The sequence below is a fragment of the Mirounga angustirostris genome, unplaced genomic scaffold, assembly GCF_029215605.1.
Source record: "Mirounga angustirostris isolate CCGP_5_RB_7025 unplaced genomic scaffold, mMirAng1.0.hap1 SCAF_1, whole genome shotgun sequence".
NCBI lineage: Eukaryota > Metazoa > Chordata > Mammalia > Carnivora > Phocidae > Mirounga > Mirounga angustirostris.
In genome coordinates, this window is record NW_026991709.1 from 133,643,367 (window position 1) to 133,660,922 (window position 17,556).

General features: G+C 38.2%; 1 protein-coding gene and 1 pseudogene across 1 annotated transcript; one reads left to right on the forward strand and one right to left on the reverse strand.

The window, feature by feature from the left end:
- Window positions 1-985: 985 nt before the first annotated feature.
- On the reverse strand, window positions 986-14,162 carry SGO1 (shugoshin 1). Its single transcript, XM_045903874.3, has 8 exons — window positions 13,851-14,162; window positions 11,643-11,791; window positions 11,365-11,561; window positions 7,735-7,802; window positions 5,912-5,970; window positions 4,111-4,917; window positions 1,566-1,752; window positions 986-1,136 (listed from the first exon to the last, which is right to left on the reverse strand). The coding sequence occupies exons 2-8, from the start codon at window positions 11,782-11,784 to the stop codon at window positions 1,019-1,021; spliced, it is 1,578 nt and encodes a 525-aa protein (XP_045759830.1). The 5' UTR covers window positions 11,785-11,791; window positions 13,851-14,162; the 3' UTR covers window positions 986-1,018.
- A 2,350-nt stretch (window positions 14,163-16,512) lies between these two features.
- On the forward strand, window positions 16,513-17,164 carry LOC123834677 (cytochrome c oxidase assembly protein COX18, mitochondrial-like; annotated as a pseudogene).
- The last annotated feature ends 392 nt before the right edge of the window (window positions 17,165-17,556 follow it).

Below are 17,556 nucleotides of genomic sequence, written 5' to 3' on the forward strand. Positions count from 1 at the left end.
TAACTTGTAATAATGAAAAAAGTGGAAGCAAATTATCTCTCAAAAGAATAAGTCTAGTTTATTTATATAATAAAATACTGTACAACGATGAAAATAATCTACATCTGCCAACATGGATAAATCTCAAAAATAATGGTGAGTTAAAACTTGGTTGCAAAAAAATATATACAATATAACATTCACGTAAAATGTTAAAATATAAAACAATTCTTAACAGTGTATGGATAAATGCTACAGCAAGAATACAGAAATACTAAAAATGCAATCACCCAATAGAGAGCTTTCTGTGGTGATGGAAATATTCTTTATCTGCATTGACCCCAACATGGTAACCACTAATTAGGGAACTATCCTGAAAGTCCAAGACATAACAACTTGTGATTTTGCTGAGGTATCACTGAACAATGTACACACTGCCTGGTATTCAGAGCTAGTCACTTACCTAGTCCCTGAGCCTAAGCAACCATTAATTCTTTAATAATGATCTCACATTTTATTTGAAATTTTAAATACAACAGTGGTATAAGGGATCCACGAACAACTTAGGGTATACCCTACTATGCATGCCAAGGATTTATTTTATTCAAATGTTATATAAAGAGTTTCAAAAGATCCTTGGCCTGTCCAAAAATCATTCATTCTAGTATTTTCCACTTAAGGGAAAAATAAAGGCACCAGAAGCTTATAATTAAAACATCTTAATTTGATTACTCATTTCTAAAATTTTTGCAGAAGATACATTCTGAGTAAAACTAAGAGTTTTAGGCAGTTTAAGAAATAGGGCTTAAGTCCAGTTATTTGTATTTAAAATAAAAAATAAACCAAATTTATTAATGGTATAAAAAAAAAGAATCACATTTGAAGTACAGTTTTGAAGAAATTTCCGTGATCTAGAGTTCGGTCAAAGAATATTCCATGGCAACAGTTCAACCCTATTGTGTACTATCTTAGAGATTCTCCCTTGGAGAGATAGAAGGAAGTGTAATAGGATGAATTTAAACAGCATCCAACAAACACTTCACTGTATTTGCTTCATACTTTTTTTTTTAGAACTGCGTCTGGAATCCTTTTTCTGTTTGAAAATCGGAGAATTCAAGAAACACAAATCTGTAAAAGGGTCTCCTCTTCTCAGTTTCCTATAAGGGTAAAAAGAACTCTTAAGCATAATTATAAACATCCCAATACTAATTCACTCTTCAATATAAACGTATTGTAAAATATGCCAGTGCTAATATTCCCACTTCAGTTTTTTTTTTTTTTTTAAAGATTTTATTTATTTGAGAGAGAGAATGAGAGAGAGACAGCATGAGAGGGAGGAGGGTCAGAGGGAGAAGCAGACTCCCCGCTGAGCAGGGAGCCCGATGCAGGACTCGATCCCGGGACTCCAGGATCACGACCTGAGCCGAAGGCAGTCGCTTAACCAACTGAGCCACCCAGGCGCCCTCCCACTTCAGTTTTTAATCAAAATTTTATATTTCAACAAGACTCATTCTTGAACAAAGCTCCAAACCTTACTCCCCCCACATGTATCATTAGAGGTGGGGTCCCACAAATCAAATACTTACGAAGCGAGTGTGGGTTCCTTATAGTTCATACTGACTGCGCACCTGCGCTTAGGCAGCAACACTGCTGGGCTTTCTTTCTTTTTTGGAGAAAGAGAAAGTTTTCTGATTTTCACCTCAGGATACAAGGGGACATTGGTGATATCCTTCAGGCTACAATGAGGTGAGCGGTGAGTTTTAGGTAGTGCACCTATAAAAACAACTTTTAGTGAATATGGTTCCAAATGAAAGGAAAAAAAAAACCACAGGAACTAAAATTGTGTGCAATTACACATCCTAAACATGTACAAATCCAGCATTTTATAATAGATTTTTTTTAAACCATTCATTTTTTATCCCAGATAACACTGAAATATTACTGTGGATGTGAAGAACTGATACAAGTTACTAAAACTTAAAATTCTTTAAAAAAAAAATTACAATTCTTTAACGATAACGTGGGCATAATGAATTACTTTCAATTATGGAATTGCATTTTAGTTCCACCTTCCTCTGTAGAATCATCAAGGCCTCCATCTTTTTCAATACCAAAATTTATCAAGTGGCTTCCTACAGTCTTAAGCCATTTAGGGGCGCCTGGGTGGCTCAGGTGTTAAGCGTCTGCCTTCGGCTTAGGTCATGGTCCCAGGGTCCTGGGATCGAGTCCCACATCGGGCTCCCTGCTCGGCGGAAAGCCTGCTTCTCCCTCTCCCCCTCCCCCTGCTTGTGTTCCCTCTCTCGCTGTCTCGCTCTCTCTGTCAAATAAATAAATAAAATCTTAAAAAAAAAAGCCACTTAAACTCACTTTAATAAATGAGAATTCTACACCATAGCCTCTGTGGAGACTAGCAGGAAAGGGGTTCACTCTGGTAAAGCTAATATGTTAAAAAAGTTACCCAATGTTTTTCCTATCATAGGCATCCAAGTTATTCTACTTTGGAGCTAGATCTGTATTGAGTGACAGGTACTTAGCACACAGAAGGACACTATAAGACAATCTCTTCACACAGCTTTAAAAAGGCAAATTGTTTTTCGTAGTCAAACTATAACTGTAAAATGCCTATATTTAGCAACCAGGGTTATCTAGGTTTCAAATACTGTCTTTTTTTGTCCCCACAGAAGTACACTGTACTATACTAATTATTCCAACTTTTAGTTTGGAAAATATGGCTAAGCAACATCCGATCAGTTGCTATATTCTGGAACAGTACTTCTCAAAATTTATATATATACAAATTCCCCAGGGAACTTGTTAAAAAGATGCAGATTCTGATTCAAGGGTATGGCCTCAGATTCTGCATTTTTAAGAGGTTTCACGTAATAGTGATGCTGATAATCTGGGGATTAAACTCTGACACTATATTAGAGTGTAATTTTTTTTTTTAAACTTACTGTGTAAAATTTCAAGGATACACAAATACAGAGACAACAATAATAATGAAACCCCAGTTACCTAGCTTCAATAATTATCAACATTTTGCCGGTCTTGTTTGATTTTGTAACATTATTATAGCATATTTAAAAAACCACGCATTTGTATACTACCACTGCCTAACTGGTTGACCTTGGAAAGTCATTTAAATTTTTTAGGTTTTAAGTTTCCTTATAAATAATACAAACATGGTAATACCTACACTTCATAGAGTTTTTCTTTTTCTTTTTTTTTTTTTTTAAGGTTTTAATTTGACAGAGAGAGAGAGAGAGCACAAGCAGGGGGAGAGGGAGAAGCAGGCTCCGGGCTGAGCAGGGAGTCCACTGCGGGGCTCGATCCCAGGACACTGAGATCATGACCTGAGCCAAAGGCAGACGCTTAACTGACGTAGCCACCAAGGTGCCCCTTCATAGAGTTTTTCTGAGTATCAAATGAAATAGCATGACAATGTTTTAGGAATGCTACAACCTGACCAAACAAATTAGTTTAACCACACTAAATTTTCCAGATGAGAATCTTTGTGGGCAGATGCAGGCTCTATCATCAACTTTTGAACCATGCCTACTTTTGATCTAATAAAAGCAAGATTTTTCTAAGTCACAGTTTTTAGGTGTCTTACAAATGTCTTAGAGAAGAATACTAAGCCTATCAACTGAGGAAAAAGTTTGGTCTAGCCACCTTTCATTACCTAGAATGAATCAATTTATAATCATGGTTCCTGTCAAATTGAATATGAAGCAAAGCCATTGAAATGACAGGTCACTGGATTCAAATTTGATTTCATTTTCAAGGGCCTGTTTCAGGTGAGTGTATAAAAGATATTTTAATTCAACCTAACTCCACCAAAAAGTTTTTCCTTATGTTGGAAGGCTTCATTTACTAAAAATAAAAATGCTTTCTCTGTAAAAAGTAGTATTTATTTTTAAAGAAGATTTAAATTAGCTTAAAGTAGGTCAGAGCCATACAATTGTGATTTCCATCCCAGGCCCCCATTGTTTAATCAGAACTTCCCCTAGAGACAGATGGCAAGTCTCTAATCTCCCCCAGAGAAACAGATGGTAAGTATAGCATATAAGCATCAGGAGTGATCATTTATTATAAACATTAAAAATGCAGGCAAACAAGTAGATCACTTACTTATAGGAGTTTTTGTAAGCTTAGAATCCTCCATCTCTTTTTCATCCCTGTATTTTAGTGCTCTCTTAGGTCGAGACCTGGCGACTGGGCTCCTATCTGATTCACTGGAGAGATCTTGACTGTACTTGCAAGTGGGCAAATAGAGGTCATCAGAATCATCTCCTGAACCACTTGATTCATAGACGCTCACTTCAAATTCATTGTTGTTTTCTTCTCTGTTAGAATCATTGCTCATTTTTTGTCGGAAAGGAGTGAGATGAATACCCTCTTCCAAGTTAAAATTGTAAGCATCACTGGAAATGACACATTCATCCAACTTTTTTTTGGAAACAGTTTTTTTGTTTTCACTTTTGCTCCCTTTATACTTTGATACAGATTTTGATTTTCTCCTTCTGTTAGTTTTTCTTTTCTCTTCTCCTCTTCTTCCTTGTGCACCTCTGTGCTTATTTTCAGTTTGTTCAAATTTATATTCTAAAATGTTTTCTTTTGTTTTAGCAGGTCTTCCTGGGTCAATCAGCTTTGGTGATAAGTTAATTTGATCCTTATTCCATTGACAAACATTTTGTTCTACGTTTTCTGTTAGGTGCATGTTTACTAGTGGGTCTACACATCTTTCAGATTCAAAGGGCTGCACTGAGAAATGACTGATTTCAAAATCATCCAAGGTATTGAACTGACATAGATTGTTGAGATGTTTCTTTAAACTCCGACGGACAGATACAGTTCTAGGTAAGACATTATCAGCAGATTTATCTTCATCTGAATCCAAATCAAATCCCAGTCTATCTTGAGAAATAGGTATTTGCTCTGAGAATTTAAAAAGTAAATGAGAAAAATAGTTTTACTTTATGAAAACTTTAATTTCAGCAATCTTAGAACTCAAAATTAAAAATGGAATAAATGAAAAGTCATTCTGTAGTTTCTCCACATTGGCTCTAAGTAAATACAAATCTGGGGAACTTAATACTGCCATCTATTTATTTGGCAATGATCAATTGATGGCTTCTATCTGACTTGTGAAAGACTCTTATATAACCTTCGAAAATATTCTAACTGGGGGTTTTCTGTGTCCCTGATTTAAAGGTTTCAAGAAAAACTAGTAGGCTATATGTATCTATGTGTATGGGATTCAGTGGAAAAGAACCTCATATTTTAAAGTAGTACAAGTACACTTGAGAAAGTGGGAGCTAAGGTGTTCTTTGAAAATGAGTAAGATTGGGATAATTGCAAAGCCCTTCAGGTAAGAAATATAATCTGTATTTTTAGGAAAAGTGAGGATATTTGGTTCTGCTTATTCAAATGCTATCCCTTCTTCAAAGCTTAGTTCAAGTAGAAAGGATTGATATTTGAGAACAGGGACATGTCAATTTAGAAGTGGAAAGAATGGCATGGCTTTGGAAGTCAGCTTTGAGTTTAAACACTAGGTTTTACCATTCGGGCCACTTCTTGTAAGATACTTTACTTCTTTGAGTCTATATAAAATGGGACCAACTGTACCTACAGTCCAAGGTTGTTGTGAGGGTCAAGTGACAGAATGTATGTAAAATGGCTAACACAGAGCTTGGCACATAGTAGGGCTCAGTAAATTGCAGCCGTTTATAGCTGATTATAGATTTGGCAAAATAAATGGAAGTATTTTAAAACTGTTATTATTCCGTGTAAAATAAACAGATTTGCTTTGAGCAGAAGAATGCCAGATGAGCAAATTAAAAAGTTAAAAAAATACTAGAGAAATTTGTTACTTGTTCACAAAGATCTCATCTTCCCCTTAATAGTATTTTTAGATTTTCGCTTGAATTACCTTCTATTTGGAATGATTCTCCTTGTCCTGGAAGGTGAGCTTCCTGAAGAGGAACTTGTCTAGCCAATGAAAAATAGAAATTTATTTAACAATTTTATAATAAAAACAAATTTAAGATTTTCTTAAGATTAAAATTTTCTCTTTAGTATCATTTCATAATTCTATTTTAAATCAGTGTATCTGTTCAGTTTCAAGGAAAAAAAAACATTTATGCTGATTATATGGAGGCTGGTTTGTTATGACTGACATTCAACTCCCACTGGAAGAACTACCTTATCAATGAAGACATGCCATAACTCATAATTTCATTTACCTGGAGAAACAGCCAATCGTATTGACTTACAAAATCTATTATAGAAATGGAATCTGATTACTCTTTATCAGCCTGCTTCATCATTAGCTGAGCTATGATCTTTTTTTTCTTTTCTTGGTAGTTTATGTTTTTATGATGCCTAACTACTGACCCCTCTAAAGTTAATCCTATTTATTTTTAAAAATCTTGTCCCCCCTTTGGCTCACGAAACAATTTTCTTTATGCTTTAATACTATGACTGGCTGTTTCACCCTAATTTTATTCTTTATTCCCTGTAGAGAATTTTTCCCTCTAGACATTGAAAATTAAATACAGGTTTAAGTAAGTTATGGTAACTAATTAACAATTTCAGGAATCTTATAGAAAGTCAATTACCCCATCTTACTTTTTGACCATTACATAAATATTTTGTCAGATCTTACAGTTCAACTATTTTCAACTATTCATGATTAAAATTAATATGGGGATAGAAAGCAGCTTAGTGATTACTTTTGTGAAGAGAAGGGCATAGACTTGAAAGGGATAGGAGGAGATGGCTTATGGCAATGGTTCTAATTGGGGATAATTATATGGATACGTGGCACTGTCTGGAGACATTTTTGCTTCTCATAACTGGGGGAGGGAAGTGCCACTGACATTTAGTGGTAGAGGCCAAGGATGCTGCTAAATGTCCCACAATGCTTAGGATAGCCCTCCACAACAAAGGATGATCTGGCCTAAAATGTCAATAATGCTGAAACTAAGAAAGCCCAGCTAGAGTGACAGCAGTGCTCTATATCATAATTGAGATTTGGGTTCCACAGGTGTATACATTAGTCAAACTCATTAAACTGTGTAATTAAGATCTGTGCATTTTACTATATATAGTTATATCTCAATAATTCATAAGCATACTATACTTGATCTAACAGAAGGGGAGGAGGGTATATGGGGGTCTGACTATATTTAGGAATGAATTGGATTAGCAAGACAGGGTGAAAGTTGTGTTAAACATGATGTTTTATTATATTTCATTTCTAAACCAGACTATTTGTAGTACTGGCAAAATACCGTCATTTGAATAACCAATCCTTAGAATAAAAATATGATATAAGAAAAATATAACTGAAGAAATTCAGTTATATTTAAATAACTAGCTTATTCCTAGACATCAGAAAAGTAAACATAAGAAAGTTTTGGCTTGGCTAAATGTAACAATATCAATGTATCATATTTTTTTAAATACATTTTTAGAAGAGAAAACATCAGACTCCAAACACAAGAATCTGTATTATGCAAATTTTCTTTCGTAAATGCATCACAGAATTAAATCTTTCTTGATATTAGGAATCATAATAATGAAAATTTTTTATTATTTTTATTAAAATATAATATTTGTTTCAGGGGTACAGGTCTGTGATTCATCAGTCTTACACAATTCACAGTGCTCACCATAGCACATACCCTCTCCAATGTCCATCACCCAGCACCCCTTCCCTCCCACCCCCCAATAATGAAATTTGATACTAACTTCACAAATAAATCCCCAGAGTTGTTGTCACTATTGGAGTCCATTCCAGAGGGACATATTTCCTGGTTCTGTTAATATATTAAAACAAAGAAAACGGTGGTACAATTGAAATATTCATAACAAAGCATTCATTTATTTAACAATAAAAACATGTGCGCGCTCTATATGGTGTCAGGCTCTGTTCTAGAAACTAGATCTATAGCAGCTTAAAAATAGATTTAAGTCCAACCCTCATAAAGCTTAATTCTAGTGTAGGGAGAGAAAAATTTAAAATGAAGGGAAAGAGATATATAAATAATTATTTCAGATATTGATAAAGTGTTATGAAGGAAATACTCAGAGTTGAAGTGACAGAGTACTTGAGGTTGGAGGGTTCTCTTAGATAGGGTGACTTTCATCTGAAATCTAAAGAATGCAGAGGAACCAGCCATTGAAAGAGCAGGGAAAGAAAAAGTGGTAGAAACAGCAAATATAAAAGTCATGGTGTAGGAAAAACCTTGCTGTGTTTAGAAAAGAAAGGCCATTGTGGCTGGAGTCATCTATGACCTGTCTCATAGTGAGAACAGTAGGGCATGTGCGCACAGAGGCCACATAATGTGGGGCCTTGGGAGTCCATGGGTTTGGATTTTAGTCTAAGTGTGATGGGAAGTCACGTAAATGTTAAGCAGGAAAGTAAAATGATCTAAGTTTTAAGAAGATCAATCTGGCCACTGTGTGAAACATGGATTGAAAGGGGCCAAGAGCAGGAGTTAGGAAGTCATTGTAGTAAATCTAGCAAGACATTCATATTAGCTAGGACTCGAGTCCTATGGCTACAGAGGTAAAGCCCAGTGGAAGGTGTTAAGAGAACAAAGTGTGCTGAGATTGAATAGGGGTGGAGGTGGGGACAGTGAGGGAGAGGGAAGCCTCTTTGGTTTTGACTTGAGCAAATGGTTGTTTTAGGAGATTGAGTAAGACTCACAGAGACAGTATCTTTGGGAGAGGGAAAATAAAGAGTTGTACTTTGTACAAAATATGTTTGAGATCCTTTATAAGTATTTAAGTAGATATATCAAAAAGTAGTTGTGTGTGTGTGTTGAGCTATAAATTTGGAAGTCATCAGCAGACAGATAGTATTTAAAGCTGTGGGAGGGGGATAAGATAAGATGGGTCTAGGACAATGGACATTTGAAAGTAAAGAAGAAGCGAGCAAAGGAGGCTGACTTGGAACAGTCAGAAAGGTAGGACAACCAGGAGAGTATGATAGTAAGAAAGCTGAGAGATCAAAGTACGTTGTTTATTACTTCAAGGTCAAGAAGAAAGAGAAGTGGCCACTAAAAATGGGGGTTGTGGGCACCTGGCACAGTGACCATAGAACGATGGGGATAAAAGCCAGGTAAGAGTAAGTTCAAATGTATATGGAAGCTGAGGAAGTGAAGACAGTAAGTGCACTGTTCTCTCTGCTAAAGTTCTGCTGTGAAGGGAAGCAGAGAAATGAGTAGAGGGATGTGAAACCAGGAGAGGTTTCATTTATTTTCTTTTCCTCTTAAGGGAAGAGATACTAAAGCACATTTGTATGATGGCTAGAATGACTCAGCCAAGAGGGAAATACGTGTTGAAAGAGCACAAACTTTTAGGAGCAAAGTCCTAGAGATGAGAAAAAGGGAATCTGATGCACAGGGGAGGTCTCAGCCTTCCATAGGAGCAGAGGCACTTCTGCCACTGTGACAGGAGGAAAGATGAAGAACAGCAAAGACACAGGCAGATTTGTAGATTTGTATCAGGAAGGTGAAAGCTCCAGACAGATTCCTTAGAGATCACTCTAATTCAGTTCCGTTGTTTTTTTGAATTTGATGCACATAAAAGATGCTGACATTACGATAGGTTAAAACTGTTCAAGAGAAACAAAACAACTAGAAATTTAATCCTGTTAAAAGTCTTCAATTTATTTTCAGTATAGCTAATGTTCTAAATTTAAGTAGTAGTATTACTGAAGGTAAATAAAGGAGAATATTTAACTACAGAATAATATAATTTATTTTTATTTGTTTTTATTTTTTTAGACTTTTTTTTTAAAGATTTATTTACTTATTTGAGAGAGAGAGAGAGCACAAGAGAGGGGAGGGTCAGAGGGAGAAGCAGACTCCCCGCTGAGCAGAGAGCCCAATGCAGGACTCAATCCCACAACACTGAGATCATGACCTGAGTCGAAGGCAGACGCTTAACCGACTGAACCACCAGGCATCCCCAGAATAATATAATTTAATAACAAGTTACTAAAAAGATTCATTATAAAATTTAGGGAAGAAAAGGCTATTAGAAATTACTTTGTGATTAATTCCTATAAGCTAACTACTGTCAGGCAAGAAAAACATTCTTCTTATTAAAACATTTTAAGCTTTTCCATCACTGATAAATTGACTTGATGAGCATGGAAGCACGAGTATAGAATGATGGTTGAGAGAGAGTGACACATGTAGCAAGTATATGGCAGAAAACAAACTGATGTTTTAAATGCTAAGAACACTTTTGCCCAGCAACTAATAATATGTTTTAATAAATACTCAAAAATCATTGATAAATGTCAAAAGCCCTGCAATAATAGAATTCTTCCCACTGTTTTTGTGATTATCTTATCAGGTACTCATTTTTCACTATTCTATATATGATTCCATCAAAAACTTAGGAAAGGGAAAAGGAAGATTCAAATATCTTTGGAGGGATTTTTTTTTTTTCCTGACTAGTTGACTAAACAAGGAAAAGAAAAAAAATTAGGAAAGATTATATTCTGAAGGAAAAAAAAAACCCTTTTAAAAATAATCTAACCCTCACATGAAGGAAATTATATCAAATCTTTATAGACAATTCTCTGCTACACTGTATATGCATGTATTGCATATATATGCATATGTACATTCCCTGTATCATACACAGAAAAAAATATGTAATCATCTTAGGTGCAGGGAAGCAAGAACTCTTTCATTGACTCCCCCTGTCAGCAGAGAGGTGACTTTATTCCTTTCCTGAGTCTATATCCCCTAATCACTATGGTCTGGCTTTCTTCTCTGGTTTCCTGGCCCAAGTGCCAACACAACTGTCTTCACCAGCATAGCGAACAGATGGCCAACCAGGAAGAAAGTAAACTGTTTCTGTTAATACCCAGTTAATGTGTAGTTTTCCTTATTTAACCAACTCATAGTAAAAATGACTCTTCAAAAAGCACTTAAATACCCCCCTCCCAAATTAAGGTATTTCTTATAAAACCTTACTAAATGTAACAAAACTACATAGAAAAGGTAAGATTTATACCACTGATTAAAACTGCTGGACTAGCCTGCATCAAGTACCACTTTTAGACCTTTAGCTATTTTTGATTCACTTAGCTGAACAGTCAAAGGGACCAGCAGTGCAACAGGCTAAACTAGTTCTTCTGTACCTTGTCTTGCTACCTGCTTTCAGAACCAAGTTATACAAGCTCAAGCCTCAATCACGTATGTGCTTGAAGTTTTCTTAACTGGTGAGAGATGTTTTAATCAATTCACTGATAACAGAGCTATGAGTAATTAATTTAAATAACATAATTGATCTAAATTGCCAATTCATGGCTGTCACATTTTTTCCTCAGAAATTCACCATTTGTAATAAAAATACCTGAGCAGTTTCTTCTGTTTGTTGTGCAGTTAGTTTTTCTTTCAATGCATATAGCTGACATGTGAGGTAGTAACATTCTTTTCTCAGTTGGAGGATGATATCTTGGGCTTCTCTCACTTTGGATTTTTCATTTTGCAAAGCTAAAACTAACATTCTGTTGTTGTCTTGGTAGTTCTTTAGCAGTGTAGAAGTGTTGGCTAAAAGAGGATAAAAATTTTTTTATTATGTATTAAATCTAAACTTAAAAAGTGATGCAAAAGCACATGAAAATCTCTTACAGATTATCTGGCATGGTGCAGTTATAAAAGACTTTCGTTTGCCAATCTCTGCCAAATTTTTATTCCTTTTCTCTTTCATCCGTTTCTTTATGTCTTCAAGACTGTCTTGAAAGGACTTTTTAAGGCACCTTTCCTTGGCCATCTTCTGCCTGGGAATTTAAAACAATAAAAAGTAAGTTTTCTAAGAGAGAATATCATCAAATATAAAACAAGATTGAAAACACAGGTTGTTCACAGAGAATGGATTAAATAGACGTAGTAACTGTAGAGTTAGCTTAAAGAAGATGGCTAACCTAGTAATAACTTAGATTTTGCAGCTTTTAAATCTCATTAATATTTTGGCATAATATTAGCCTCTTCAGGTGCTTTATAAGCAAGGTTAATAAGTATGCATTTCAACCCAAAGACTCTGTAATATGCCACTATTTATTCTTTAACAAATACTCACTGGGGGCTTACTATATACTAGGCATTATGGGAAATACTTAATATTATATTTTGATATTTTTATGTTTCCTACAATGTTTATGACTAACATTTAGTGTTTTAGTGTTTACTAGACTTACAGCATTAGTTCAGAGGTAATCATATATGTGGGCTTTGTTTTCCAGTTCTGCTCTATATTATTAATTTATCAGATTAGGTCACTTGATTAACTCTTTCTTCCGCACTCTTTTAAGCCAATACTTAAGATATAGCATGTACTCTCAAGAAAGTCAAGGTGATCTTCAGAGGTTTAATTAAACTATGTAGCACTATATACAATTTTAATAGGCTACTATAACAATTATAGAGCTAGAAAGAATAGGTACTGAGGCAGGGGAACATGCCAGTTTTCTCAAAGTTATTTTTAAAACTCAGGTCTGCTAGCTCCTAGTAAGTCATGAATATAGCAAACAACACATTAAATAATGATTGTTCTACATAGTTAAAAGTAGCAAAACAAGTGCTGATAGTGTCATATGTTACTGAGTGTATTAATACATAAATACACTCAAATCTTTCAATGCAGCAAATCAGATTTGCTTCAATATTCTGCTACTAAGCATATCAAACTACTTTTCATGAATATCTTTTACCCTAGATTGCACTTTGCAGATCTTAAAATTGCAAAAATAATTCTTGTTTCCTACAACTACATATACACTACAAAAGATACCTCCATCTCCTCTAAGTGAGTCAAATATTTTACTCAATCTTACATTTTCTTGAGTATTTTCTCCAGGCCTTACTTATTTTCCTCTAAACACTGGGGGTGTTAAATATAGATATTGTAAATCTCATTATTTTCTCTCTGACAGTGTAGATACAACATATACTGAGATGTTTCTAGTAGAGCAGGCACAACTATTTTTTTTAAAGCACTAATGTTAAGTGGGTTGTGTAAGACAATGTATCACAATGGAATTTTTGAAGTTCGAACTGGAGATGTTTGAGAGCCATACAGATTAAGTAACTGATCAAGTTAGTTTAGCAAAGCCTTACCTAAAAAACTGTTATTACCTTTAACCAACTTAAAATCACAAAAGAAATTTGCCGTATCAGAAGTTCCCTGTCTAGGCCGATGGTATTAACAGGGGGTGTGGTGGGGGGAGCGAATGAAAACAGGTCAGTGTGGGATTAGAGTCCGTGTGTATTCAGGTAAAGGGTCTGGATTCAGACGAACCTGGAATAATATTTGATCTCCATCATAATTCTTTCATCATTCCTGCTGCTGAAGCAGCGAGGTAGGACACTGATCAGTGCTAGCTTCTCCAGGATAACCGAAGAAGCAAACAAGGTCAACGGTATCGCGCTGCACAAAGAACAGCTGCCAGTTTGTGTGCCCTGACATTAAGCCTGGCTTTTAACTACTGTAAATGCTTTTACACATCACTTAATCCACAAAATTCTGCAAGGCATGAGGTTAGGGCACCCCAGTAGTTAACAGAAGAGGAAACTGGAGCGTCGGAAAGCGCAAGTCGGATGGATGAACACAGAAAGGCACCGGATCAATCCCACGCCACAGCCTGAGCTTCTGGACACCGAACTTGGAAGGACAGAGACACCCCTGAAAATAGAGGAACAGGGACCACAACACCCCTGTTCCACACCTGAAAAACCTGTGTTCTCCTCTTTCTCGGAGGGCTCAGCTAAAGTCGGGGGGGGCGGCGGTTGCCGGAAGAGGGCCCGGAAACCCTCCTCCCACAGGCACGTCCCAAACAGTACCTTGGCCACCACTTCTGCCGCAGCTGTCGCCCTTCTCCTTACATTCCAAGGTTCCGCGAGGCGGTCCGACCGGTGTATCCCGCGCTTCGGACCCTCCGGGGCTAGGTTCTGTCTACTGTCGCCCGCCGGCTAACACGGCCACATTCGAAATTCTCCGCCGCGCTCACCCATTGGCTGGCTGACAGGTGGTCACGTGAGGCGACGGCGCTGCGAAGGGCGCATCAGAGTCCCGCCCCACCGGGTACCTCACGTGACTCACTCCGAGCGTTCACATCCGGGCGTCTACTGCTCCCCGGTCCCGGGAGGGCGGGGTCACTAGTCTGCGCGGTGACCTGCCGCCACTTTTTTGCTCAGAGTCGTTGGCTTTTAGGGGTGGAGCCGCTGCGAGATCTTTAAGGGTGCGTATTTTAGGGCGTTCAAAAGCTTCCTGTTGCTTTAGTCTAGCAGCTTCCCGTCTTTGAGATTGTACTCGTGAGCTCCCTCTTGTGAGAAGAATCTCCTTGATTGTTTGCCCACTCAAGCAGTCGACCTGCTGCACAGAGGCATCTGGTAGGGCCATTAAAGCCAAAATAGGAAGCACATTTTGGATTAAGGGGATATTAGGGAAGTTCCAGATATCTGAAATATTCAGCTCCACTTTCTTTGTCTGGCTACCTCTGGCTCTTTAACCCTCGGGAAATGGCACTGGCATCCACACAGCTACTGACCTAGAAGTCCGGGAAATTTTCCTTATTGTTTTTTTTATTCTCCCTCACCCTTTCCATGCCCTGTCAGTCACCCAGTCCTGTCAGTTCTACCTTTTAAGTATTTTTTTCACGTCCAAACCCCACTATTTTCCATACAGCCAAATACCTAATCTCTTTCTATGGACTGTGTACCAGTACCTACTCTGACCGCAGACTCCACTCCCTTATGTTCTTCATAGAGTGATATTTTGACAAAGCAAATATGATTGAGTATGAAGCACTTATATGACTCCCCACTGCATTTAAGATGGGAGTTCAAACTCCTAAAGATGTTTGGTCTTTAAAGAGCCCTGTGGTTTCTAGTTTCACCTCTTCTGAATTTTCTTTCATTTCCTCGTAATTCATCTTGCTACTTTTGCCCATGCTGGGTTTTTTTTGTTTTTGTTTTTTTAAGATTTTATTTATTTGAGAGAGAGAGAGACAGACAGTGACAGAGATAGCAAGAGAGCACAAGCAGGGAAGAGAGGGAGAAGCAGGCTCCCGCCCAGCAGGGAGCCGGATGTGGGACTCCATCCCAGGACCTCCAGATCATGACCCCAGCCCAAGGCAGGCGCTCAACTCACTGAGCCACCCAGGCGCCCTTGCCCATGCTGTTTTGTTAAGAGCAGTCTTTCCTCCCCCTGGGCCCACTTAGTCTTATTCATGCTGCAGGTCTCATTGTAGAGGTGAATTATCTGTCCCCAAAGCCACCTTAATAGCTTGCTTTGTACATCCTGGTGCCGTGCATGCACTTTTCCTTTGGTACCCCGTGTAGCAGTGACTTCTCATTCATTGCCTATTTATTCAACTTGCATAAAGCTAGGAACTATATATGTCTGTTTATAGTTAAGTATTCAGCATCTCTTGGGGCACCTGGGTGGCTCAGATGGTTAAGCGTCTGCCTTGGGCTCAGGTCATGATCCTAGGGTCCTGGGATCGAGCCCCGCATGGGCTCCCTGCTTGGCGGGGAGCCTGCTTCTCCCTCTCCCTCTACTGTTCCCCCTACTTGTGCTCTCTCGCTCTCTCTGTCAAATAAATGAAATCTTAAAAAAAAAAAAGTATTCAGCATCCATTTAGCAATTTGCTGTTAGTAGATATTCACTGGGACAAAAGAAGAATAAGTAAATGAAACCTAAGCAGTTGTTTTGAATTTAGGCATCAATTCATCATGAAGGTTTTTTTTTTTTTTTTTTAAGATAACTAACATTCACATCCTTATCCTTGTCTAGGCCTCACCTCACGCCTTCTTGGCTTGAGTGGAAGAGATTAGAACATCTGTTTTTAGCCAACAACTTGTTCTCCCAGTGTTACGAGCCAGGTCACTTCCATTAGTTTACTACTCTGGGCAGTGTGGCTTATATGTGCAGAAGCATCAAGAAGAAAGGATCAGGGCAGACATGCTGTGCCGGCTTGGCGGTAGGTGGCCACGGCTACTGCCTGCGCTGCAGCTCAGGGCCTTGGGCCTGCTGCTTGCGCCAACCTCAACAGGCGGCATTAATCAGTCTGCTCTGCTGGTGTGGGTGGTGGCGTCAGTCTCTGCAGTTGGGGTTAGGGGCCCTGGCCACCTTGGCACATGTGCAGGGCGCGTTGGAGTTGCTACTCGGTGTGCATACCGCCATAGGTCTGCCCTGGTGGACCTGCATTGGCCTCACCACTGTGGCCCAACACTGCGTAGTCACGTGCCTACCACACGACATCCTGGCCAAGGTGGAAAATTTGCAGCCAGAAAAAAAAAAAAAAACAAACATTGCAAGGCATCTTAACCAAGAAGTTGCAGTTCGTACAAATCAGTTGAGGTGGTCCAAAAGATTTGCTAGGCTCACTTATCTAAAGAATATGTGGAGGCTTGGGGCACCTGGGTGGCTTAGTTGGTTAAGCCGAGGACTCTTGATCTTGACCATGTCAGGGTTGTGAGACAGAGCCCCAGCCTCGGGCTCCATGCTGAGCGGGTTGAGCCTGCTTGGGATTCTCTCTCTCCCTCTATCTCTGCCCACCCCCACCCCACCCTCATTGCACTCTCCATCTCTTAAAAAAAAAAAAAAAGAATATGCGGAGGCTTTTTTCAGAGCTGTACGTTCGGGATAACTGCCACCCTTTGAAAACCACTGTGTTGGTCTGGATTCAGTTTCTGTTGTGGATCTTCATGTCTGTTACTCTCCAGAATTTTAGCAGAGGGGCAATACATACAGAAGCAGGGATTTCCATTCAGGAACCACTTAGCTTACTGATGGGGTCCTGTAGTTTCCTGACCTCACTGCACCACTTGGGTTCTGCCTATCTCCGCTGGTGTCATCAGTTTATTAAAGTGGAGATTTTTGCTCTGCAAAAAATTGGAATGTCTTATTTTCAGACATATGTTGCATACTTTGTGCGGTATCACTGTTCATGATTCCACCTGCTGTGACAGTGCCTTCAATGATTGTCTTCCACTGGTTATGCTCCAGCTTCACCGGCCTTTCATAGAACTTACTGCTGTGTTCTAGGTTTTGCCAAGTTTGCTGAATGCTGGTGACCAAGTCACCAGATTCAGATATTCCTTATAAGGACCTCTTCACTGCCTTTTACACTAAGTTCATTTAAAGAAAATGACATACTTTTCAATAATTTCAAAACAATTGCCAAGTGTTACTATCACAATATATTTAGGCTTAGAAATTCAGATGTGATTTAATTTGTTTTTATTTAAAATCATGAATTGTGTGAAGTACTATGGTTAAGATATAATCCAAATATATTTGACAACACTTAAAATCTTTTAAGTGCTAGAAATGTATGCTTAATTCTATCCTAAAGGGACACTGGGTGGCTCAGTCAGTTAAGCGTCTGCCTTTGGCTCAGGTCATGATCCCAGGGTCCTAGAATCGAGTCCTGCAAAGGGCTCCTTGCTCGGTGGGGAGCCTGCTTCTCCCTCTGCTTGCCATTCCCCTTGCTGGTGTGCTCTTTCTCTCTCTCTCTGACAAATAAATAAAATCTTAAAAAAA